We start from the raw sequence: 25,906 nt of genomic DNA on the forward strand, positions 1-25,906 counted from the left end.
TGTGTGTGAAACAGTAGCCTATGCTGCTAGCGCTAGTATGCTACTTTATCACATGGCCTCATCTGTTTGCACATTTAATTTAGCGAGTGGCATCCAGCTGTCTCAGAAATAAAAACAGTTATTTAGTCAAGATGTTGAAAATCCCAGCTGATATGACTTTCAGCACATTCATCTTGCAGGAAATTTAAGTTCAGTTTGAGGGTTGCATTGTGGAATTCTATTGTAAATTCTAGCATACCAATTTTAGCTTCTCTTACTAAACTGTATTTAATTAGACAAGAGTAGGCTATTGTTTGGGTATTTTTGCCCGAAATTAGATTAAAATTGTTAGATACTGCTATTTTGTCAATTTTTAGTGAAAATATATTTGTTGTGCATACTGTAACACAGGCCTATCCCACAATGCAATGCTATGGACTTGATCTCCTATTTATTAATATATAAATAGCAAAATGACTCATCTGGGTGTTCAATGCGTACAAAAAAATATGGAAAGTATAGGCCTGGCCTACTATAAATTGCAGAAATAGTAATCTAGTATGTTAGTATGCAACCGTTAGTTCAGTTCCATCAGTTTGATTGTTCAGAACAACAGAACTCTTGCTTGTGTTTACTATTGCTTAACTGCATTGTTGCCAGTCTATGTGTGGGAGCTTTTCTCCACATATTAAGAAAGAAGGAAGATCTGAACATTTTGTGCAACTTGGGAAAATCTTGCCAGTTTGCAAACTCTGCAAAACCAAACCAAACACTAATATTAGATATTGTGTGCAACATTGTGATTCACTGTCTGATGAGTCCGATATTGGAGGTCTGGACTGTTGTGAAACGTGGAAGACAGGAAGGAAAGAAAGGAAAAAGAGGAACAGAAGGATCGTAAAAGGAACCTGTAGAGGATTTGGGTTTTCTGTTTGAGGATTTTCTGAAACAAATCCAAAATCTATTGTTATTAAAATGGCTTGACCCCTTTACAGAGGAAAAGAAGATGTGCAATTGATTTCTGATGTTTTACACACCTTCTTACCATGAACCATTCAGTTGTATGGGTTCTTAAATTTAAAAAGTTCTTCCATCGTCCATAAATTCTTCCGATTTATTTATTTTGCATTGTGAGATGTACATGCCTCTCCCATGACAGACTGTGAAACTCTTTTATATTTTCTTGTTGCCGGTTGCCTTGAAAAATTTATGTGCATGTTGAGCAGAAGCATTTGGAAAAGCTACATGGGTCCTAATCCATGTAAATAATGAATTAATCTAACCGGCAGAGAGAGTGTTAATTGCTGAATGTGCACTAAACGCTGGCTGCTGGTCAGATGTCAATCCATGAAACAACCTCAGCATCCCTGTCGATCATGATGGAGCAGGAGGAAAATCAAACTGCATTCAGAGCGTTGCATGGCTTCTCGTCTCGCTGTAATCTGCAGCTAATCTCTCCCATATATATTTATTCAGCCATACTTTGACATGCAGATCATTCAAGATGGAGACAAAGAGAGAAACTTCACAGCTTATGCAGACGCAGCTTATGCTAATGCCTGATGCTCAATGCATAGCTTATTGATCGGTCGTGTGACCCCTGGAGTGTTGAGGAAACTCAGGAGACATCTAGTCTTTGCATGGAGGACTAGGAGAGACAGTGTGCCTGGCTCTATCTGTGAAGGGTTTGGTTATGCGCATAGGACAGAAGTTACTGAGCAGTCAGTCCTGACGTGCCTCGGCCAATGGGACAGCTGTTAGCATAGCTCAATCATGCACTGTCACGTCAAACAGACGCCCTGCATTTGTTTAAAATGCCCATCTGCCTTTTTTGAGCAATAGTGATTACAGCCCAATTGACTGTTGAGTTGATAGGTGGGGATCATGAACCCTACATTTGAAATGACAAAACAAATAAGAACAGAATAGAGTATTCATGGCCCCCTTACTGTGAGGTCTGAATGTTACTTGTTTACATATGCAAATGATATTTGATCTGATTAAATATGCACTAGTTTGCACAATTACCAAAACAAAAATCTGAACATTGGATAAAGAACATTGGATTCATTTTGCTGACATGTAAGAGTCAAAGGATTTTACAGGGGAGATTTTGGATACTCCTTGTTGATAGTCAATAGCCAGAACTAAAATAAAATTGTAAAAAAAAAATAGGACATAAAATGTTATCTAAATCAGACGGACAAAATATGAAAAACCTCCTCCCTTCAGAATACAGATAGGAATACAGTTTGGTGTTTGGAAGTGCTACTGAAGTGGAGACTTCTGAAAAAATAAATAAAAAAAATAACATTTTAAGAAAAAAGTCTGCATGTATAATTGAACTCTACAGGCCAAATCGATAAACCTGCGCTTTCAGGCAAGACTTAAGCCTAGTCTCAGGCTAAAATGCATGTTTGAGCTGTTTTAACTGAAAGCAACTTGCACTGGCGTATCTTAAAACATGTCAGTGCCATTGTTTTGTCTGAAGATGCACACTTAATGTTTTTTTCTAAGGCACATTTATAAAAGCTACTGAAATGTCCTAATTGAACTAAGACCTAATCCTGGCTTAATCTAAGCCCTGTCTATGAAACCAGGCCAAATTGTAATAGAATAAATGCTAATATTTTCTTTACACAAGTCTGAAAGAAGACATGTAATGGAAGCAAACGCAAAATGAAAACAATGGTTTTGCCTGCATAGTGTCTCGTCTTAAAGGGATACTCCACTTTTTTTGGAAATAGGCTCATTTTACAACTCCCCCAGAGTTAAACAGTTGAGTTTTACCGGTTTCGAATCCATTCAGCCGAACTCCGGGTCTGGCGGTACCACTTTTAGCATAGCTTAGCATAGATCATTGAATCGGACATGACCATTAGCATCTCTCTCAAAAAAATGAACAAAGAGTTTCGATATTTTTCCTATTTAAAACTTGACTCTTCTGTAGTTACATCGTGTACTAAGACCGACAAAACTCTTTGGTCAGTTTTTTGAGAGAGATGCTAATGGTCCTGTCCGATTCAATGATCTATGCTAAGCTATGCTAAAAGTGGTACCGCCAGACCCGGAGATCGGCTGAATGGATTCGAAAACGGTAAAACTCAACTGTTTAACTCTGGGGGAGTTGTAAAATGAGCCTATTTCCAAAAAAAGTGGAGTATCCCTTTAATGACAGCAACATCTTGAAGAACATCTTGGGCTTTATTGGAAGCAAGAACATCTGATTTTTGTACAAAAACATACAAAAATTATGTGACATAATACGTGTGGCATACAGTTTTAGAGTTTGGGTATGATGCTAGCCACACTAAATTTAGTTTAATTTCCGAGCACATTAATTCTGTGAATGTATGGATACCTGTGTCTGCCAATTTTATATATGTCTTGTCCAGAACAAGCTATTTAAGGTATAGAGGTCAGGACACCAGTTCTAAGAGGCCGTAATCATCCGTCAGCATAGTCGTGTGTGTTGTAATCTAGGGTAGAAGTGAAACCAGGTTATGTAAGTCACAGGGAGCTGAACATGTGAACACTGATGGACATTATTAGGATGCAATCATAATGCAATTTAGTCTATTTTACAGATGTATTGTGATTTTCATCACAATGTATGCAAACTTTCAGTATGATGGTAAACTCCTTGAGTTCATTCTTGACAAAAATGTTTGTAAGACTTGAGTGAACTTTACAGATCAGTGAAATTGCCAATCAGGGTAGTTTTAGATTGAAAATCATATCACCAGTGTTATGCATTTGGTTCTTAAAACAACCTGATTTAAGGATAATTCACCACAAAAACTGTAATTCTCTCATCATTTTCTCACCTCCGTGGAACACAAAATGAGATGTTTAGGAGCTTTAACCCTTCCCATAAAAGCACTAGTGGTCCATATGACTTGTGAACTATCTTACAAGACTTTTAAAGCCATATAATAGCTTTGCAAGAGAAATTATTAACTGAAAATAATCTGTGGTCACCATTCACTTTCATTATATGTAAAAGAGCAGCTTGGACTGCTATAAATATCTCCTCCTGTATTCTACGAAATGATAACAGAATTGTAGTCAGCATGAAATGGAAGTTGGGTAGTCTTTTCTGTCCTTTTGTGATGTATATCTGATTGAAACAGCTTCTCAAACAAGAAAAATTGTTGGTCGGGACTTTTTGTCCATTGTGAATTGATTGGGTCGTTGGATGGTTGTGGTTTGCTATCGGTGGATCTCATGTGAGTGACAGGTTTTACCGCCCTCGCGCGAGTAAACACGTCATCAGAGAAGAGGAGAGATGTTGCTGCAAGAGGGAGAAGATTACAAACATGATGTGCAGATAAATCATTTATAATAAATAGCTGATAGATTCCATTAAAAACAAGATTTCATGTTGGCTTTGGTAAATGATCAGTCTTGTGATTTTAAGAATCTAAAATTTGGAACAACACCAAATTTGCCATATAAAGACAGCGGACAGTGAGACATTGTTTCTGAGAAGTTGAATGAATAGAGGTGGCACGCGTGGCGTCAGATTGCGGGTCAGTTGTGGTCACCAACTGCTATTGGGCATCTGTGCCAGCTCTCTACCCTACATGGCCAGAAGGAACGGATGTGCTCTGCAATGTTCTGCTGATACAGGAGCCCTCTGGCATCTGTGGTGGCTTCGCAGTGTCGGTTATACACTCTTTGCTACTCTTTCTGAGTATGGTCTAAATTTGGAGGTACTATGGTGATGTCCTCTCTCATTCTGCCTCTCTTATTTCACTCCGCTTTAAATCGAGTTCCCTCCCACTGCATATTTCCATAGACTTCTTCTTGCTTCACCGCTTTTCCACTGCACAGCAGCATTATAGCTGGGTTCCTGGAAAACAAACTGCTGTAAAGTTCAAGGAAGAGACCGAAAAACAGATCACATCCTGCACATTCTTCACATGTGGGAGACTTGTGAATTTTACAGAGGGTGCTTTTCGTTGCTTTGCTCATCCTTTTGGTCACGTTAGGACATCTGCACCTAAAAATTATCAGGTTCTGTGGTTAAACATTGGAATAAACATATCATTTTCAGGGAATTAAAGCGGAGATCGCTCTAGCCGGGATGACCTTGGTTTGGGCTGTCTGCTGCACACATACAGATTGGGACATTGTTTCAGGACACTGTCAGATGGGGAAACCATAAAAATAAAAAAAACAGGTGTTTCTTATAGAGACGTGTGTGTGTGGTCCAGGTAAACCCTACATTATGGGGACCAAATGTCCACACACAGATAGTAATACCAGTAATTATTGGTCCCCATGATAAAAACAGCTTATAAATAATACCGAATGATGTTTTTTGGAAAGTTTTCTGTGAGGGCTGTGTTTAGATTTAGGGATAGAATATACAGTTTAAAAATCAGTATGTCTATGGAAAGTCCCCATAAAACATGGAAACCCAACGTGTGTGCGTGTGTGTGTGTGTTCGTGCATCTGTTCTTCATTCTAACACTGAGCTCCTTCTGTTCTTCTGATCGTCTTCTCACTGGATGGATGTGTGCGTGAATCTGTTTGCATACAGTTTGCACAAGAAACCGTGCATGTTGGCGCTCGTGTGTTTCCAAACAAATCAATGATTTATTCTGAGATCAGATTTATTTCTGTGAGATTCTGTGTTTATGTTTAAGCTTTATTTTGATGACTTGGCTGGATGTGATGATTGGTGGTTGCTAAGGCAATATTGTTCATACTTTAACAATTAACAATATTGTTAATGATTCAAGCAAACCCCAAAAGTACTAAACTACAAAACTCTCTCGTTATCATTTGTACTTTTCTACACTCTTAAAAAAAAAAGGTTCTTTATTGGCATTGATGGTTCAATAAAGAGCATTTATCAGGTGGAACCTTTCCATTGTACAAAAGGTTCTTTATATTGGAAAGGGGTCCTTTAGATTATTAAAATGTTCTTCACACTAAGAAAAAAAAGGTTATTTTAAGAACTGCTCACTGAAAGGTTCTTTGGGGAACCTAAAATGGTTCTTCAATGGCATTGCTGAGAAAAGGTTTTTTTTTTTTATAAAATGGATGAAAAAATCTTCATTGAAACAAGGACGAGATCCATATCTACAGACCAAAGTGTGCTCTTTTTTTCATGTGGGCCAATAAGAAACCACTTAGCAGTGTGCTAAAAACTTTAATTCATCTAGCTAGTTAAATACAATGGCTTTACAAAAAGGAAAAACTATAATTAATATTTCATGAATTTTCCTTTACAGTTTGAAAGCCACACTTGTGCTATACAACTAGCCTACAACTGTGTTGTTTAACAGATAGGCCTGTTCACAGTGTGAGAGAGCGGGGCACAACCTAACGCGGGGCTAGTTGTAACACCCTTGTTTTAAATACTTCCACACATGCTTGCATGACGAAACTTTTTACTAGTTGCCATATCAACACTATATAGAGAAACAATTGCGCCAAAATTCAGAAATGTTTGGAAGATATCACTGAACATTTATTTAACCATAGCAAAAGTACATTTCTTATTATGTTAATTTCTCTAATCTCTATTTTTGGTGATTATTTAATTAATCTCCAATATGTTATTTAACAGTTGAGACAGAAGACACTCGCCGGGTTTGTGCAGGTGGGGCATGTTGTAACACTGTTACAATGAGCCCCTATTAGAACTATGATCTTCTATTGAATTCTATTGAGAAAACATGAGAAAAAGGGGAATAAAGACTTAAGAGTCAATGTTCAGAAATTATTAATTATTATTATGTTTTGAACTATGTTGTATAGCTGTGTTTACTGGTGTGTTCGCTGTCAAACTCAAAAATTATTTTATATTTAATCATTTAAAAATGCCATTATTTTATATGAAAAAGTTAATTGTATTTTATTGAGAAATTTATTTTAATTTGTCTTGTATACTTTTTTTTTTTTTATTAGATCAGAGAGCATTTTAAGCTGTCATTTGGTCATGTTACAATGTACCCCACCTATGGGGCATGTTGTCACATTTCACTTCCATTCTTTCGGGGGTATATCAAGAAAAAAGTATACGCTGTATTAATAAAACAAAGCCACACAATTGTACTAGACATGTTGGAAATGAATGTGGGAAAAAATACCCGCTCTCCCCTACAGCATAACTATAGTACAGTTTAAGTAAAGTCAGTGTCAAAGAGGAAGGAAAACGTCATTCAACCACGGCAACAACAAAAAAAGAGGTATGAATTCCATAACGTTCATATAGCTTCTGTACTCTCTGATTCGTCTCCACTGGAGGGGCCCCACAGAGTCCTTAACTGTTGGTGGTGTGTGGTCAAATTGACAGAGCATCAAAAGCAGAAGTGAAACCTGTCATGTGTCCTCAGCCAGCGAGAGGAACAGTAAAGCATGGCCGCTTCTTTGAAACTTATCAATGAATAGTTTCAGTTTTACTCAACCTGTTGTATCGTTTCTACACCTCATTAGGTTGAAATCTTTTGACTTATGGCTAACATGGAAACCTCTGAGATAAAACCAATCTGTGGCATCAAAGTACCATTAAAGATGTGGTTTTTTTTAACCTATGCTGCATGTATATTAAGTTAATATAATAGTTAAAATCGACTTACAATGAAGATACATTATAGTCTTTATTAGTCTTGGTTAATGTTTTCTACATATCTGAAAATTGTAATATATCTATATATATATATATAAACTTAAATATCGACATTAACCAGGGAATTCATGGACAAATGTATACCTTAAATGCAATGTGTCTGTGGATAAAAGCATCTGCAAATGCATAAATACATAGACCAATATTAATATATGACTGAAAATAAATGCTGTGGAAATATCGCCAATAGTTAAAATCATAAAAATAACATGTAAATATATAAAAAATTATATATATATTTTTTATATTTACATGCTATTTTTATGATTCTAACTATTTTACTCCATGCATCAGTGCAATGAAAAACAGCACACACAAAAAAAGAAAGAAAAGAAAAATGAATATGCCCTGTGATCTGCTGAAATGTTTGAGTTATTTCCTGTGAGATCAATGTCACTTCTGCACATATGACTAAAGTTAACTGACTAAAGAAGGATGCTGCAGGTAAATGAGTAACAGTCTCAGAGGAAGAGGATTCTATAAAATATCAGCTTCGGTGAATTGACCTTTTCCAGTGAGGACTCGTTACAGTCTGTGACTCTAGATATGCTGCAGCATCAGTGGATGATGTTCATCAGCAGGACCCCTGTGGAGCAGCATTTTCACAGCTCGAAACAGTTACTATCACCGGTTTACAGGCGACACATCCCCCCCCCACACACACACACGCTTCTAAGGAAAGCTGTGGCTGCTTGTGTTGCAATGCTTGATTGCCTGCAGAGAACATTGTTAGGTAGTCTCTTCCTTCTTATCTTCTTTCTCTTCCTGTCTTGGTACCCCTCTCTGAAGATGACAATATTATCAGGGGGAACAGCAAAACTACTATATGCCATGGTGAACCTCGCTTAAAACATCTTGTGGTAGAACTGGGTACGAGAACCTGCTGTCCGTCCTTATTCAAGCTAACACGAGCTGAATCAGCAAGGTTAAAGGTCAAAAGAATTGACTGAATTCAGAATGGCTTACTACGCATCTTACTATTTCTGCCATATCTTTATATGGAGAAAATAGTAAGAATAGTGTGCTATTCTGAATTCAGCTGCTATTTTAAAACCAGTTACATTTTGGTGCAAACGCATTTTTCTGTTTTCTTCGGTCTAAGCATTTGCTATGAAAATAATATGTAAATATTCTAAGCAGAGTGAGGCAAAAACATTCTTTACACAACCAATAAGTGCACATTTTATAACCCTTAAAATACTAAAAGTCATATAAAGGGTCATATAACATTAATACCTGGTTTCACAGACAATGCTTAAGACTAAAATGCATTTATTAACTGAAAGAAACTTGCAGTGATATATCTTAAAATATGTCAGTGCCATTGTTTTGTCTCAAGATTCACACCAGTAATGTTTGTTTTTCTTATGCACGATCATAAAAGCCACTTAAATGTCGTAATTGAGCTAAGGTCTAATCCTGGCTTAATCTAAGGCTTGTCTGTGAAACCAGGCTTAAATATTTTAAAGACAAACAACAAGAAATAAAACAAAAACGTTAAGGTTATTTAAAACTTAAACTCATATAAAAATATGTATTAAATTCATATGACATCAGTATAGTGTACAATAAATATACATTAATGCATATCATTTCTAACAAAGGTTGTGTCGATTTACAGCAGTTTAAAAAGGCATCCATGATGCTTTCTTTATGTGATGTTTCCTTCGAGGTTTACAAGTTTTTCAGCTTTAATCTGTGTGGATGTGAAAGTGTATTATTATCTGTTGTAGAAAACCCCTTTGCACAAGCACATTTGTCATCCATGATGATTCATTTATTGTACCCCACTTCATTCGAGTGTACTTAATCATTTAAATAACATCACTTTTAAAAAGTAAGTACTTTTATTTTCTTGACATTTCAAGCAGCCATACAGCAAAAAATATAACTGTATTCTACTAAGGGACGCTGAACTTTTCTTGTTAACCCATTTTAAATCTCCAAGTTGATCACAGCAGGTTCCTTCAGCACTACAAGATGACAGCGTGTGAACATGGTCTTTGCGCACATTATGCTTATCTATACGTCCGTCTCAAAATGTTCTCTTTTCATCCGGTCCTGATAAGTGAAACAAAACTTTAATAGAACTGTGTAAATGCTTCTGCTTTAAAATTGCAACATTTCTTTAAGCATTGCTGATGAGGCAAACAAATGTTCCAAACAATGGGATTCTTTATTGAATGAACACAAGCCATTTAAATGGCATGTCCACATGTCTGAAATATGTAGCTGGACTACATATGGGAGCTATTTAAGAGATAGCTAGAAGCAAAATGAATGAGTGATGCAAGACTTAAACAGTCTTGGAGTGCAACATGCCTCCCATTGAGTTTAACAACCACACATTGCCACCATAAACTGCATGAAAGCTGGTCTAACAACAAACTTTCTATAGGTGTATCCCTGAAAAATCTGACAAGTACAGAATTATTTATAGTCTAAAGCTATGAACATAAAAAAAAAAAAACTTTTGTGTCGGATGTATTTTGAGATGAGGTAGAGGATTGAATTGTGTAGCCCTATGCACACACCTGGCTATGTTGAGATCAATGCACTCACTTATTACTAATGTTACATTTACTGAGCATTGCAATCATCTCATTTCATTAGTGGAATATATGCACATATTAAATGCATTCTAGATCAAAGTGTGAAGGATACACTAAAAGCATGGTTCTAATATAGAGAGGTTAGGTTATACAGGGCATCTGCTGAAAGAAAGCAAACAGTGCCGTAATGCTGTACATCTGTCTGGAGTTCACTAGGTCTTGGTACACTATAGCCTCATTCAATGGCCTCTAGGTGGCAACATTTATAGGACTTTCAAAATACATTCAATTCTGTCCATTTCACTCACTGAGGAGCAGTGTGATTTATTAAATGTTAGTTTGTGTATCCTGGATTATCAAAAGGAATCAAATATACTGCATTTCAACAACAAAAAATTTACATATTTTTAGGTGTAAATACATAGCTAATTCATGATCATTTTCATACGTAGTGTTTTGGAATTTCCTGAAAACCATGTTGCACTTAATGTGACGAATGAGTTTTTAAAAATGCAAATACCCCATATTGTCTCTTTAATATGAGGTCATGAAAACGGCATACATAACAATGATGTATCATTTTAAATAGTTTAAGACGGAATATAGCATGCTACACTACAATGAACGTGTATGAGAATTACATCTTCTCTTTGTTGCATTCTGAGGTCGGTGGTCATAAAGAATGCAGGATTCCGCCCATATGTCGAATTCGCGGGAGACTCATAAATCATTCCCGCCACCTGAGAGGGGGTGACTTTAGCCTGCACGTGTTGAGCCGGATGCGATTCTTTTGTTATGTAACCAACGCCTATATCTTCCTCGTATGCTCTGTAGTCACATATAAGTTCATATATCAATCCCTTAACTCGCGCGAGATCAGTTGTAACTGTGTATGTAAGGAGTGCCTGTTTGAGAACAGTATGTCCTTGTACGTATATTACCCGCCAAAACAGACCACAGCACAACGTGATCACGGCTTTCTTTCTCTTTTTTTTGTAGACAGAGTAGACACTACTATCGCAATTGCAAACCAGACCGGCATTTGTGAATTCGCACTCTCGCACACGTGTGTGAGCTACAACCCCCCTTCTTTTTCTTGGAATTGCATGGTTCATTGAGTGCACGCGCACAGTCGCACTCCGCCAGAGCACTAGGTTGGACGTATATATATTCCCTTCATTACACCACGGCTATTCAACCGCTTTTGCGTGCAGGATTTTATTAAACATCAAGCTATAGACTTTAATTAGGCATCATCACAATAAGAGTTTTCATTCAATATTTGCTAAAAGAGTTTTGGCGCGAGTTTTCTAACGCGGAGGAATTGCGGAGTGCATCGCCCTTTAAATTAAATGGTCTCCATTCGTCGCCACACCCACTGCCAGCTTCTGTCCGCGTGGGCTTTGACATGCCGCAAAGAGGCTCTGCGGTTTTTACAACTATTTTTAAAATAATTTTACACAATTTTTTTTTAGACTTACCGTCTTTGTCAATCCCCCTTATTCGCCATAGTGTTTAGAAAAAAAGGTAAGACGTGACTTTTTGTTCTTTTCATGCATGTCTACCGGCTTCCTCCATATGATTATACAATGCGAACATCTCTCTCTTATACTTTCGCAGGAAGTGCTTTACTCGTCAAGAAATCAGTAAAAGTGTGTTGTAAAGTACTGCTTTTATGCTTCGCAGATACTTTATATGACTTTACTTATATGATCCGTTGTTTACTTTAATACGGGATTACATATGGCATTATTGCATGTCTTTTCATTCATTGTCTATTCATTCACTCACATGTCAATTTTCCTGCATTTTGTACAGTATATACAAAATTCACACAAGTATCTTCTTTATTCTATTTAAATAATAATGTTAAGAGTTTAAGTATTAGTAACGTTCAGATCTGCAGGGTTTTTCTTTTCTTTAAAAAAAAAAAACTTTTCTACATAACAACTTTTTTTTTCAGTTAAAACACTTTAGTCAATGCCACATTAATACAGAATAGAGGTTTTTGCCACATTAGTATTATCAACAATATTGCCAGAGAAAATCGTTTTACATGAATTACAGTTCTTTTACGACATAACATGTATTTTGTTTATTAGCTTTCTAAAAGTCAAACCGAACGATTTAACTTTTTGTTTTAAATGTGAGAAATTTAGTTTGGAACAAAACTCGTGCGGGACCTTTCCAGCTGTTAAGTGACATCACGCACGATCGAGCGCAACTCCGCCCACCTGGGGCGGGGCCAACATTGTAAACACGAATAAAGTGAACGCGCGAGCCGGGAAACTTTGCAATCGGCAGTGCATGAGAACAACACTTCGCAGGCCGTTTAGAAACAAGCCGCTGTTCGTCGGTAGCAGAAAGCCGGGTGGACACTTTTGTATGCAAACTTTTCCTCTTTCTAAAGGATTCTTTTCCCGTGCGCTTTCCTGACAGGTTCCGTCAAGATGTTGCAGGCTTGTTCTCCATCGCACGAGTGGCTCTGCGACTCCGAGCCGCTGCTGTTTGACGACGAGTTTTGCCTGAGTCTCATGAAGGACTTGCAGGCCATCCCCACGCCGCCCCAGTCCCCTCCGATGAAACCCGGGCTCGCGAAGAATTTGTCCACGGTGGACCAGTTGGAGTTGGTATCTGAACTTTTAATGGAGGATAGCGACTTTCTCCAACTGGACTGGAACTTTACCGGCTCCGCGTCTGCCGCGGACGACCCGCTCTCGGAGGACTTACTGTGGCGCACCGACGGAGGCAAACACATCGAGGATAAACTCTCAGCGGTGCTCTCCACGAGTCCCTTGCTCTCCGATATTGACACTGAGATTTTTGCCGAAATCGCCGGCTCTACGCTGGATTGCCACAATGTGGCGCTCGCTTGTCAGGCTCTGGAGAGCGAGGACTTACCGCTGGACAGCCAGGAGCTGATCGAGTCCACGTCTGATTACGGTTCACTGTCCACTGGGGGAGAATCATCTACAAGCGATTCTGGTGAGTCTTTTGATTTATTTTCTGATGCATGCACATGTGTCCTAAAGTTAAAAGAGAGTTTGTTGCCAGATTGAAACCACATGGATCAAACTTGAACTAACGTGATTTGAACTGTTTGTGCTCCACAGAGGAGGAGATCGACGTTGTGACCGTCCGGAGGTCGAGCACACTGACGCGTTCTCAACACCAGCAGCAGTTGGAGGACAGTCGGCGTGAGCAGCAGCTTGCTCTCAAGCGCTGTCACTTTGAAATTCAGCAACAGCACAACTACGCCGCCCCGCGGCCCGCCTCTCCTCCTCCCCCGCCCTCCCCCCCCCTCAAACGCTCCCGAGGGTCCGGAGACTCCCACCGGAGCACGCAGAGTTCGGGACGCTCTCGCAGCCTGGCCTCCCGACAGGCGGTGGACACGGAGGACGAAGAAGAGAGGCGGAGGACACACAACGTGATGGAGAGGCAAAGGCGCAACGAGTTAAAGAACTGCTTTCTTAAGCTACGGGACAACGTCCCCGAACTGTCCAGTAACGACAAGGCTTCCAAGGTGGTGATTTTAAAGCGGGCGAAAGAAAGCATCAGAAATCTGGAAACGGAGAGCCAGAGACTTGCACAGAAGAGAGACAAACTTAGACAACGACAAGAACAGCTGAAAGCCAGACTGGAAAAGCTCAAGAGACTGTGAGCGTCTGGGAGTGAATGTTGCCGGTTTGGCAGCTAGATAGTCGTCTAAGACCCCCGCTGGTTTGAGGACCGTAACACTTTTGACTGACTGCGGAGACCTCAGTATCTCTTAGGAGATTGTGGATTTTATGTCACCGTTAAGTGCTGTTTTGAAACACGCATGGTCAATGCAAGAAACGTTCTCAGTGTTGTGACTTTGCATTGTGTTAAAGTCATTTTGTTCCACGAGTCTTAATATGAACCGTTTCATAGACTGTATGTTGGATGCATAATCAGTTAAAAGCATAGTTAGCCTTAAAAGGAATGAGCCCTAGATGATCCTCACACATTCTACCTATTTGTTCTTGGCATACACATTATTTCTTCTAATGTTTTGGGCTGGATCCAAAGGATGTTAAAATAAGGGGTTGAATGTAATTTGCATATGATTAACATTTTATAGACTTAAAGTTTGCATTTAATGTGATGTTCAAACTGGAAAGATAAACTATATTGGATTTTGTGTTCATGCATAGCTCGTATTGTTGAGGTCTGGAGTTATGGAGGGTGTTCGTTCACTCTGTTTTTGACTTCATGTGTCTACTTTGTTGGTTATTGTATGTTCCCTCCTGTTTCTTTGTTTATCTACCTCTGCCAGGAAGAAACCTGGCTATTTTATTGCCTTCATAATGGCAACTTTTTTTTTTTAAATGTAAATACCTCCTGTTAATTATGTATCATAAATTATTTAGGCTTTTTTCTCTTGGTTCATTTGCAGGTTTTTTGAAGAAAAAAAAAAAGGAAAAAAAAGTTCTGTTCATCCTCAACTGCACTTTGTTTTATAAAGTAATAAAGAATGAGCAAGATGACTCGTTGTGTTTGGATCTTTTTATTGGCACCATTCATAAAATCACATCAGAACAGCATGATTTAATGATTTGAAGGTGTGGTTTCTTCACAGGCACACACACAAAGAGTTGCACAAGACTGAAAGCTTTAAAGAAAAGGAGGAATGTTTGAGTGGTGGAATTCGGGTCAAGGTGAGGGGGTGGCTGGCTTGACTTTTGTTGAAAGTCTAAAGGGCCTGATTGCAGCGGGTCAATAAAACATTAAAGTGTAGGAGTGTTATATTGATACAGTAGCACTGGCTTACCCATATAAACCGCAATCCCATAACTAAACCTACATGCTCAGCCTTGCTTTAAAGTAAACTGAATCATAAAGCATCAACCATATACTTAAACTCCGTAAAACATACTATTTGGTTTAATGTATTTGTCCCTTTTCCCACCACAACCCTCTGAAGTGTTATAGTTATGAGGGCCTGTCTTTTCTCATTACGTAATCATTACAATTATCCGAATGTATATATGAGAGTCGTATTCTTAACTAGCATTTAAAAACACTTGATGCCAGTGACACTTTGGGTAAATATCTGACTTACTGCCCTAGTTGGATCTTGAAGAGTAGCACAGTTGTATGATTCAATTAAATGTCTAATACATTGTTGGTCTTGGTAAAATGGTGGTAAAAAAGGGAAGGGAGGGGGGAATCTCTTTATATAATGTCTTTAATAAATCACTTTTATTCAGCAAACATGCATTACATAGATCAAAAGCAAAGCATTTATTTCCAATAAATGCTGTTCTTGAAAAAGAAAGGTTTCCACACAAAACAATGAGCTGCACAACTGTGTTGTTACATATGTGCATATGTTAGATGTACTTACCATAGTAATAACAGTAAATTATGTATGATTACATGCAACTAACCCTCAACCAAATCCTAATCCTACCCTAACCCTATAATAAGTACATGTAGTTGCTTAATATTACTCAGTACTTAAATACATAATTACACTGTAACAATGACACCTTAAAATAAAGTGGAACCGAAATGTTTCTTAAGCATCAAATCAGCATATTAGAATGATTTCTGAAGGATCACGTGACACTGAAGATTGAAGTAACCATGCTGATAATTCATCTGGAATAAATTACATTTAAAATATGTTCAAATAGAAAACAGTTGTTTTAAATTGTAATCATATTTGACTGTTTTTATTGTATTTCTGATAGAAAAGACCAGGCCAAGGACTGACAGTTATGCAACAAGTGTCAGAACGGGTTTTAGACCTCCATCACTTAGTCTCTTTCATCTTTTGTGCTTAAACCTGTTGGGTCATGGATGCTCAGGAAAGAATGAAAGCGAGGCATTGTGAAGTCTGCATTCAGCCTTTAAACATGCAAATGCTCTGTCATCTAGACTAGACCACTGGCCCCTGAAACATTCTGAAGTTGTAGACGGAGAGGTGCTAAAGGGACCAAGCTGGTAAAAGCGAGACCCTTGCGAAAAACACCCTCTTCCAAAAGACCCTCTTCCGTTCTGAAAGCGCTTCCAGCGTCGTCTCTTTATTTCTCAAGGGTCTTTGGCTGAAACCGTGCAGATTTCATATGAAAACTATTTCAATAAGTCAATGTATCTTTTCCATCAACCATTGCATTTCACACGCCGAATGTTGTGAACGTTACGACCGAAAGTTGCAACATCTGTAGAAGGGTTGAAGAGACACACGTCAGTGCACGTTAATCTTGTGTCCCGGGGCTGTTCAGCAGCGAAGAACAAAACATCCTGACAAGGATCCAGAGAGTTTCTAAAGCTCCTCTTTACACCAGAACCCTGCAAGAACACAGGGAATCACCTCAGGTCTGATCATAAATGATAGAAAAAGACAAAGACGAGAAGAGAGATACAAATCTGTTTTCTTTAGCAATACAACCATCTCTCTTTGAAAACTGGTGCTTCCACCCAACCAGTAAATACATGACCAGAGGAGTCATCCTTAGGAGGCTTTGGGGAAAGTCATTTCTGTAGTTCTTTATTGGGTTCATTCAAGAGGTGGAATCCACTTTAAAATTCTTTGCAATTTAATGCATAACTTCCATTATGGCTGAAACACATCAAACAAAACGTGATTTGTACCAAACCCGTAAGATATGCATCTGTCACCGCGTGACATTTTTGTCTTTTTCTTGTTGTTCATGTTTTTTTTTTATCAGCGTTTGGGCTTCAGTCTGATGTGGATTGTCCCTGTTGTGTTTGCTTTCATCACACTAAAGTGTCTCTGGCCATATGTTCCCTCGCAGGAAGGTGACAAGAGACGGGAGCCATGTTTGCGCTGGGACGTTTCACTGCCTTCCTACTGTCATTAAGACATGAAAGCAGATTTAAGAGCCGATGACCATAAAGGTCACGCATTCATTCATTAGAATAATTCATGTCAAAGAAATCATTCAGTAAAAGCATCCCAGCTAACAGAACTTTGACTAATATTCTGGCAAGGCTCTCTCAAAGTTAAAAGCAAACATTCTTCCAGGAACGTTAATAGAACGTTTGTTCCAAGTTATCTGGTCTTTAAGAATGTTCTCAAAACGTCAGCACAAAAACATCATTTATATTTTGTTCATGGAATGTTTTTTTTCCTGAAAACATTTTAGTAGGATGTTCGTCTAACGTTTTTTAAATGTTAATACCTGTTTCAGAATGTGCAAAGAACATTCAAAAGGAACGTTCCATAATGTTTGCAGAGTTATAAAATGGAACGCTTTCATAATGTTCGCATAACCACAAAACATTTTTTTTGTTTTAATGACCTACATTAGCAAAATGTAATTAAAACCTATTTTTGTTTGCAAAAGAAAAAAGAGCAAAAATTGTTTTATATATGCAAAAATATAATGCGTGGGCTAAAATCTGATTTATGAAAGCATTTTACATGCACAATTGACCCAGAGTTATTTTCAGCAATGAGCCACAGGAATGAATTAAGTGATTGACACATAAATTCGATTTTGAGATATGAATGACTGCTGGCTGTTTTTCTGAAAAATGACTTTTGGAGAGGTAGCAGTTTCTAAAGCACTCGAGGGATCGGCACAAAAATGCCAAATAGCCAGTGAGATCCACACGCTACGCTGACACGTGAGGCTTTTCAGAGTGGTAGACAAGGACAGGTGTGAGATCTGATTGAGGCTAGGATACACCCTGTGGGGTGTGTGGGAAGGGGACAGTCCTGGATGAACATGTGGAGCTGGGAAAGTATTTGGGGGATAGTTTGAGATCAATGCATGTGTGTGTTCAGCCCTTGATTTATGAAGACACAACACGCACAAGCCACAGGGCTAAAGTTGGTCAATTCCAAAGCACATCTTCCCAGCGCTCACAACCGGCATTACAAAACACCACTGTCTTCAAATGGAGTTTTTAATAGAGAGTGTCTTTATTCACTGTAAACCCGAATAAGTTGGCAAAACTCAATACATTTAAGGCAATCAAGTTGCCTCAAAATATTTAAGTTAAGAAATTCAAAGTTTAAGTAAGCAGAACTCGCAGATTTTTATTTTGTACTCGTACATTTTACTTGTTCTAAACGTGAAATGTTTGAGTATTAATCCATACATTTCACTTAAAATTTTCATGTAACCTCAATGTGAACTTTTTTGTTATTATAAACGTAGCTGGTTATAACAAACTAGTTCAATAAATGCTAACAGTAGACATACTTGCTCTCAAATCAAGCCGCATGCACCACTTGTCATCATAACAGTAACTCTCTTAAAATCAACATTAACAAAATGCTTCTAAATTAGCATAACAAAACATGAATCACTACTAAATCTTGCACAAAAGAACACGTTATATTACACTTAATTTCAGCATTTACTCTCCCTTTCGAGTGCCATGGGCAAAGCATGCTAAATCCCAGCCCAGTTTCAGTTGAACTTAAGTTCGTCTAAATTAAAAGAAATTATTTCATAAAACTCAAAACAACGAAACAGTTCAGTTTACTTAAAATACATCAGTTCTGTGAACTTGAAAGAAAAAGAAAGTGCTAAATACTCATAAAAGTTAATTTGACTCCACTAATTTAAGTTTGTCCTACTCAAACCAATTAATTATTTTGAGCGTTAAGTTAATTGTAATGGTTTACTAAAGGCTTGAATACACTATACAACTTCTGCCCAGATTTATAGTTGCTGAAAGTCAGAGCCAGTCTGCAGATTTTGAGCAGTCAGAGTTGACCGATTTCACAGAGAATCGAGTAGGCTAGTGAATGATCAGCACGGCCTCATTCGGATCCCATTCGGTCGGGGGAAATCAGACATTTCTGATATTTTGCGCTGATTGTTCACATTGTTTTCATTTGTCATTCGTCTGCGGGCTTGCTTACACCATGTCACGTTTTTTTACTTATCGGATTTGTTAAAACTCTTCCATTTACACTTGGCCACATAAATGTGTCTCCGCCAAAACAAATATAAATCTGATCTTAAATTCCCGTGCTATATGCAAATTTTAGTCTCACTACTTTTAATAAAGATGACTGTGTGTTGAGCTTCAGCGAACTTTCAGTTTCCTTTGCATGCAGTTTGCGTCGCTTGCTGAAGAGATACTCAGCAACTCATCTTCGATGTGTGTTGCTGTAGCACGGTCATATCTGCCTATAACTCGCTCTCACTCATTTATTTTTTCCCATTTTGGGAAAAGTAAAATGTACATATCTTGCTAACAACCAGATGCATTTACACTTGTCCGGTTTCGTCTGGAATGCGTCTCAAACCACCTCATGAAGTGATTTTTGTGATCGGATTGAAATCTGTCTGGAAAGTGTTTCGGAGGGCAAACCCCCTCATGGAAGAAGAACGCCATCATGTTTACAACTGTGACAATGTGCGCTTATCGGGATCAACTAAACGCTGGATTTTCGAAATTATTTGAAGTATGTAAAGTTCGTGGCTCTTTAAAATACGTCCAAGAGTTTTACACACCGGTCTATTATTGTAGGGACATCGACGTTACATTTTCACTCCCCGTAAACATGATGCGGAACAAAATGAACTGTGATTGGTTGCATTACATGTCAGTCAAACGGCCTCTGGGCGATCCTTGGCCAATGAAAGCTGTCTACCATCAGTCTGAAGGTCTGGCTATGCGAGACTATTTAGTATAATGCCCATTTTTCTCTGTAACCACTCTAAATCTGATCCGATTTAAAAAGTCGTGTAGTGTATTCCTGCCTTTTAAGGGATAGTTCACCCATAAATACTCACCCCAATGTTGTTCCAAATGTTGTTTGACTTTCTTCTGCAGAACACAAAAGATATTTTGAAGAATGTTTCTACTGATTTTGTTAGTGTTACTGCAGAAGAAAGAAATCCTACAGGTTTGGAACATCATGAAAGTGAGTAATCTCTTTAATTTAGGAAATATAATTCGCAATATTAGTACCATGAACACAAAAAAGTAAAAATCAACCCTATTAATGCACATTGTTGTGCATGATTCATAATTTAATTGTCGTTTATGTAATCTTATCAAAAAACGATCAACTTTTCCAAACCCTCCCTTCCAACCAACTGCCATAAAGAAATCGCTTTTTACAATCCAATTAAAACACAATGAGAAAAAGTCCCATCCGACATCTTATCTACCTGAAATATACTACACTGCTCAAGTAAAACGCCATTCAGAGACTGTTTCATGTTGACTTCAACACAGCTATGGTGCTCTTTGCATCTCAATGCCCATGAAACAAACATTACTCTTTCTTTATGATCTTATATTCTTTGTCATTTATAGACCTCTATGTCAAACACACCAACAGAACAATGGGTGTGAACCATTTGCTATAATTAATAATATGTTTTGTCTTGAGAATAGCATTTAAGGAGCACAATACGGCTTGCTACATGGCACACTATTTCACTTTCATCAATACAACTGATAAAATATACATGATACTGTCAAACAACTGACTTTATGTCCCTCAAGAATACATGCCGTGCATTGCTATGCAAGTTATCTTCTAGATGGTTAAGATAGGGACTGTTCACAAGTGTTTTACTGATTAACATATAGTCAAAGTAGCAATACTTAGAAACTTGCCATAGTCATTTTTTTTTCATAGAAAATAGCCAAGATATAAACTATTGAATGATAATCTTATCAACTCGTTGTGGCAAAGATGAACCTTTTCAAAGAATTAACAGCAATTCTGAAACAAAGTGGCTTTATCTTAATCCTAATTTAAGTGCATAATGATTTGCACTCAATGGATCTCAAATCCCGGTCATTCTTTGCCTCGTTTTGGGACAACTGATGGAATAAAAATGTATTTTTATGTACATAGAAACATTTATTCCTGTATTTCGTTATAATTTTCTAACTAACTAGCCAACCTATCTAGACTGAGTGGAATGAAAATAACAAGAAACCATAAGTATTATATGAATGATGTAGTTAAATTGTTTACCAGCACTATTTGCTTTTAAATGCCCATAGACCTACTGGTCAGAGATCACTAATCCCAGATAGATGAGCGTACGGGTGAACAGAGGTTTAGGGTCACCCCCTAATGAAGCCTAATCCACCAAAGGTTAAAGGTCATTGTTTATCCACTTTCCTGGACATAAGAAGGCTCTTTCTTTTGTGGATGTTAAACCTCCTTTTCTTCATGCCCTCGGAGCATAATGAGAGTCCAGTCACAGTGAGAGGAGTGCCAGGGTAATTAGGCGTAGAAGCAGATAGGGTGTCTTTAAACATTAATGGAATTTATGTGGATTGCTCCAAGTGTGTCAAATTGTGTCGGAAAGATTATTCCACATAAAGGCTTCTACTGACAAAGGGATGATAAAAGCTTGTGTTGACATGTTAGCTGCTTTACACAATATATTTCTTTTAATATTCTGAGGGCGCCAAAATGCTGTTCAGTCAGATGGGTCACACGGGTATCGTGCACGCAAAACACCTCATTATTTGAGAAACTGCTCCATGTTTCACAGTGAGCTGGGAGTAAAGTGCCGTTCACGCGGCATATTACGAAAAAAGATGAATCGTAAATCACAAGACCTTCCAAGAATCTTCCAAGAACTTCCATTGTTAAAGGAGCCGCCGGGCCCCTCTCCCTTCAGCATGAGGCCTTTCCTCGGGCCGTTTCCTTCGCCGTGGGGGGCCTCACCCCCCGAGCTCCTGTAGGTGTGCCTGTCTGTCATCTCAAGAATGTCCTGCAGCACATGTACATACACATGCAGAGGTTAGGGCACATATACAATCTTGTTTTAAGCATACATGTGGAAAAAAGTAAAGTTTAAAATAGAAAAACAACTATTTGCAAGTGGGGTAAAAAAAAACAAATAACCAACAACAACAACAACAATAACAACTAGGGTTAAAAATCATATGTCCGTTTTGACAGACAAGGCTAAAACTCAGGCCTTAGTTTTAAAAACTAAAAGTTTTTAAAAGTTAAAAACATAATTCAATTAAGTTTTCATATATATATATATATATAGCCTATATATATTCTAAAATTATACTAGAAATCTAAAATTATACTAGAAATCTAAAAGTATACTAATATATATATATATATACAGTGCAATGCATAAGTGAATACACCCATGCTAAAGTTGAAAATCATATTTTGGAAATTGAACTTAATGCCTTAATTAAAAAAATTAGGAAAAATCCAACCTTTAAGGACACCAATTTTCTTTGTGAATGAATAATGTATCGTAAATAAATAAATGTTCTTCCTTAAAATACATGGTGCATAAGTGAGTACACCCCTATGTTAAATTCCCATAGAGGCAGGCAGATTTTTATTTTTAAGTATTTTTTTAAAAACAAATTTAGGATACTATGCATCCTGATAAAGTTCCCTTGGCCTTTGGAATTAAAATAGCCCCACATCATCACATAGCCTTCACCATACCTAGAGATTGGCATGGGGCACTTTCCATAAGATCATCTCTCAATGCAAATCAAACTAGCTTTTAGGCTAACTGAAATAAAACCATGCCAATCTCTAGGTATGGTGAAGGCTATGTGATGATGTGGGGCTATTTTAATTCCAAAGGCCAATGGAACTTTATCAGGATGCATAGTATCCTAAATTTGTTTTTAAAAAAATACTTAAAAATAAAAATCTGCCTGCCTCTATGGGAATTTAACATAGGGGTGTACTCACTTATGCACCATGTATTTTAAGGAAGAACATTTATTTATTTACGATACATTATTCATTCACAAAGAAAATTGGTGTCCTTAAAGGTTGGATTTTTCCTATTTTTTTTAATTAAGGCATTAAGTTCAATTTCCAAAATGTGATTTTTTATTCCTCTTTTTAGTCAACTTTAGCATGGGTGTATTCACTTATGCATTGCACTGTATATATATATATATATATATACACATACATATACAGTATATATATATATATAGTATAATTTTAGATTTCTTCAGATTTCTAGTATAATTTTAGAATATATATATATACACACACACACACACACACACACACATATACATACATATATATATACACACATACATGCATACATACATACATATACACACACATATATATACACACACACATATATATATATATACACATTATAATATATAATATAGCAGATTTAATAATAATAATAATATAGTATACAATAAATAACGCACACAGACATATCGGTTTTAAAATATATTTACATAAATTTACATTTATAATTACTTAATATTTATTTATATTTATATTTTTGCCAATTTTTAGATATTTTCAATCTATCAATATATATAAAAAATACATTTTGTTTTTTATTTAAAATGTATTAAGACATGTATAGACATGGAAATGTATATTGTCTTGCCCCTTTAAGTCAATTTTTTAATATATTTTGGCATTTGAAGGTTTGAACAAAATTAATTAAAAAACATATTTCCTCAAGCAAGATTTCTATTTTGCCCTATGGGTTCTAGCGAAAAATAAGAAAAACATACTACAGTATAAGTATAGTATATATAAATATAATAATTAAAGGTTGTCTGCATGTTTAAGGTTACAGAAAGACAAAAAAGTGGTAAAATCCTCTCTTAGTTGCCCACAGGCTTAAATAGTTCATTGATGGTTTATTGGTCAAATTACTGCGACAGCATTCTTTCCTTTTATTCCTCTGAGTGAAACTCTTCTGCGGGTAAAACAGGTTAATGAGCACAGAGAGAGAAGAAAATGAACAAAAGACAAGCCTGTAAACCTGTGAGGTTTATTGTTTTTGTACATTAGATTTCAGAATTAGGATTTTAGAAAGAGGAAGAAGCCAAGAAACGTACAGCAAAGAGAAGAAAAGAGAAGTAAAGAGAAGGTGTGACAGAGGGGAGAAAGGTACTGTTTGTAGTGATGTGTTTTCATGTAGTAAAACAAGTGCAATGCAATGCAAAAAAAAAAAATATGCAAAGCATTTAGTTTTTCCGCTCACTATCATGGGAAGTTGTTATGGTCCACGTGTGTTTGTGTGTGTGCAATACTTGCACATGATTTTAGTGCTTTGCATCATTCTGTTGACACACACCCAGTATATTTGTTCAAAGGTAGGTCATTCTTTAATGGAGGCAATTTCCACATTCATAGTACATAGTGTGTGCTTAAAAACAAAAACATTGCAGCTGATATTTTGTTTCTTTTGTCATGTTGAAGAGTGCATTGCATTTATGGATATTGCTGTACAGCCTGGCATGCAGAATGTAGAAAATAAGTCCAAATAGGATGCTGAACATAGCTATAGAGCAAAAAAAAAAAAGCTATTCTTTGTTTAGTTCATCCATCTGTGTGTGTGTTCTCTGGCCGTCTCTGCCCAGCTAATAGCTCATGACAGCCTGAGGTCTCGGCCTGTCAGCTCTACCTGCAGGGGTCTGGCCCAACGCCTCGACAGGGTAATTGTTCTGCCCCTTCCAACCCCCTTCTCAAGCTTTAATCCCTTCCCCCAAGAACGCTACGGAGGGTCAAGGTGTATGAGGGGAGAAAGAGGAAAAGAGAAAGTGTGTGAAAGAATTCAAGAGCAGTTGCTGTTTGAAACTAATTATAACTGCATGTCAGCGCAGTCAATGTAATCTCAGTTCTGCACGCCACCTCAGGGACATATCTACACTTCGTCAAGACCCCAACTGAACAACTGTGAGAACGTGCCGTTACATAATGCTAGTGCAGTGTGTAGGTAAAACTTGCACGAAAAGCATCATTTGCAAGCTAAGGGTACGTTTACAGGTCAATGATGTCCTAAAAACGGAAAAGTTTTTCCTTTTGCGTACAGACGACAACGTTGTCAAAACGATCGACTAAAAACACTGCATTATTCATGCCAGGCCAGTAGTTGGCGATGTCACTTTGTGAAGAAACACTACGCCTATAGACTAAACACTTACCGGTAATATGCATGCGCATGATGTCACCGTGTACACACATTTACAATTGAGATGCTAACGGTATCGGTTTCAAAAACGTGTAGCTTTGAAACCTATTTTCAAAAGTTAGCATTTTCAGGCCCCCAAAACGGCATTGTTGTGTAAAAAAATTGCCTCCTACTAGATATGTCTCGGGTTCCCTTTTCAATGTTAGGATTTTTTTTTTTTAACCCACCAGATTAACTTTTTTTTTGTTGACTTTAAGTAAAAGTACTTAAGTGAAATATTAGTTAAAAAATAAACTGAAGTGACACACTGCAGTGAGCTAGATCGATATTAGGCATGGTAAATATGGTACTCGCGGTAAATCAAGAAAACGAGATTTAAACAAAAAAGACTAACCGTGTTGAGCTGTATAACAATGATTCATTTTCTGTCGATTAATGTATCCAAACAGTGGCTCACATGAAGCGTCTTTGGTATTTCCATGGTTTCTACTAAATAAAATCGGAAATCGAGGGTAACGCGGGTATGATGTCATTGACAGGCGACACACTGACTCGGTTCGTGTCCTGCTTAAAACTGCTAATTTCCCTGGATGTAAACATTCTTAGAAACATTTGGGATAATGCAAGTACACAAATCAACAAAATATATAACATTGTTCTAGTGGTAAAATCTTACATAGTGTGCCTTTAATAAGAAAACCAAAATTGGAATGATACATAATTAAAAATAAAATGAATTAAATATAAAAGTGAATTAAATGCATAAATAACATTAAATTCAAGAGACTAGACAGTCATTCCATCTCCTCTCCTTCTTTGTTTCTAAAACACAAAGTTTGGCTCAAACC

The 25,906-nt window shown here is 37.3% G+C and overlaps 1 protein-coding gene across 2 annotated transcripts; it reads left to right on the forward strand.

Annotated features, from left to right (window-relative positions):
- Window positions 1-10,800: 10,800 nt before the first annotated feature.
- mych (myelocytomatosis oncogene homolog) lies at window positions 10,801-14,684 on the forward strand. Of its 2 annotated transcripts, XM_084425528.1 has the most exons (3): window positions 10,801-11,703; window positions 12,616-13,161; window positions 13,290-14,684. In XM_084425528.1, the coding sequence occupies exons 2-3, from the start codon at window positions 12,627-12,629 to the stop codon at window positions 13,835-13,837; spliced, it is 1,083 nt and encodes a 360-aa protein (XP_084281654.1). In that variant the 5' UTR covers window positions 10,801-11,703; window positions 12,616-12,626; the 3' UTR covers window positions 13,838-14,684. The 2 variants fall into 2 exon arrangements, with proteins under 2 accessions (XP_084281654.1, XP_084281653.1); XM_084425527.1 differs by lacking the exon at window positions 10,801-11,703 and having other exon boundaries at window positions 11,784-13,161.
- The last annotated feature ends 11,222 nt before the right edge of the window (window positions 14,685-25,906 follow it).

Source organism: Rutilus rutilus (genome assembly GCF_951802725.1).
Source record: "Rutilus rutilus genome assembly, chromosome: 12".
Lineage (NCBI taxonomy): Eukaryota > Metazoa > Chordata > Actinopteri > Cypriniformes > Leuciscidae > Rutilus > Rutilus rutilus.

Coding starts and splice junctions, on each gene's coding strand:
- mych (XM_084425528.1), top strand. CDS start 12,627: ATGTTGCAGGCTTGTTCTCCATCGCACGAGTGGCTCTGCGACTCCGAG. Junction 13,162..13,289: donor ATCATCTACAAGCGATTCTG/GTGAGTCTTTTG, acceptor TGTGCTCCACAG/AGGAGGAGATCGACGTTGTG.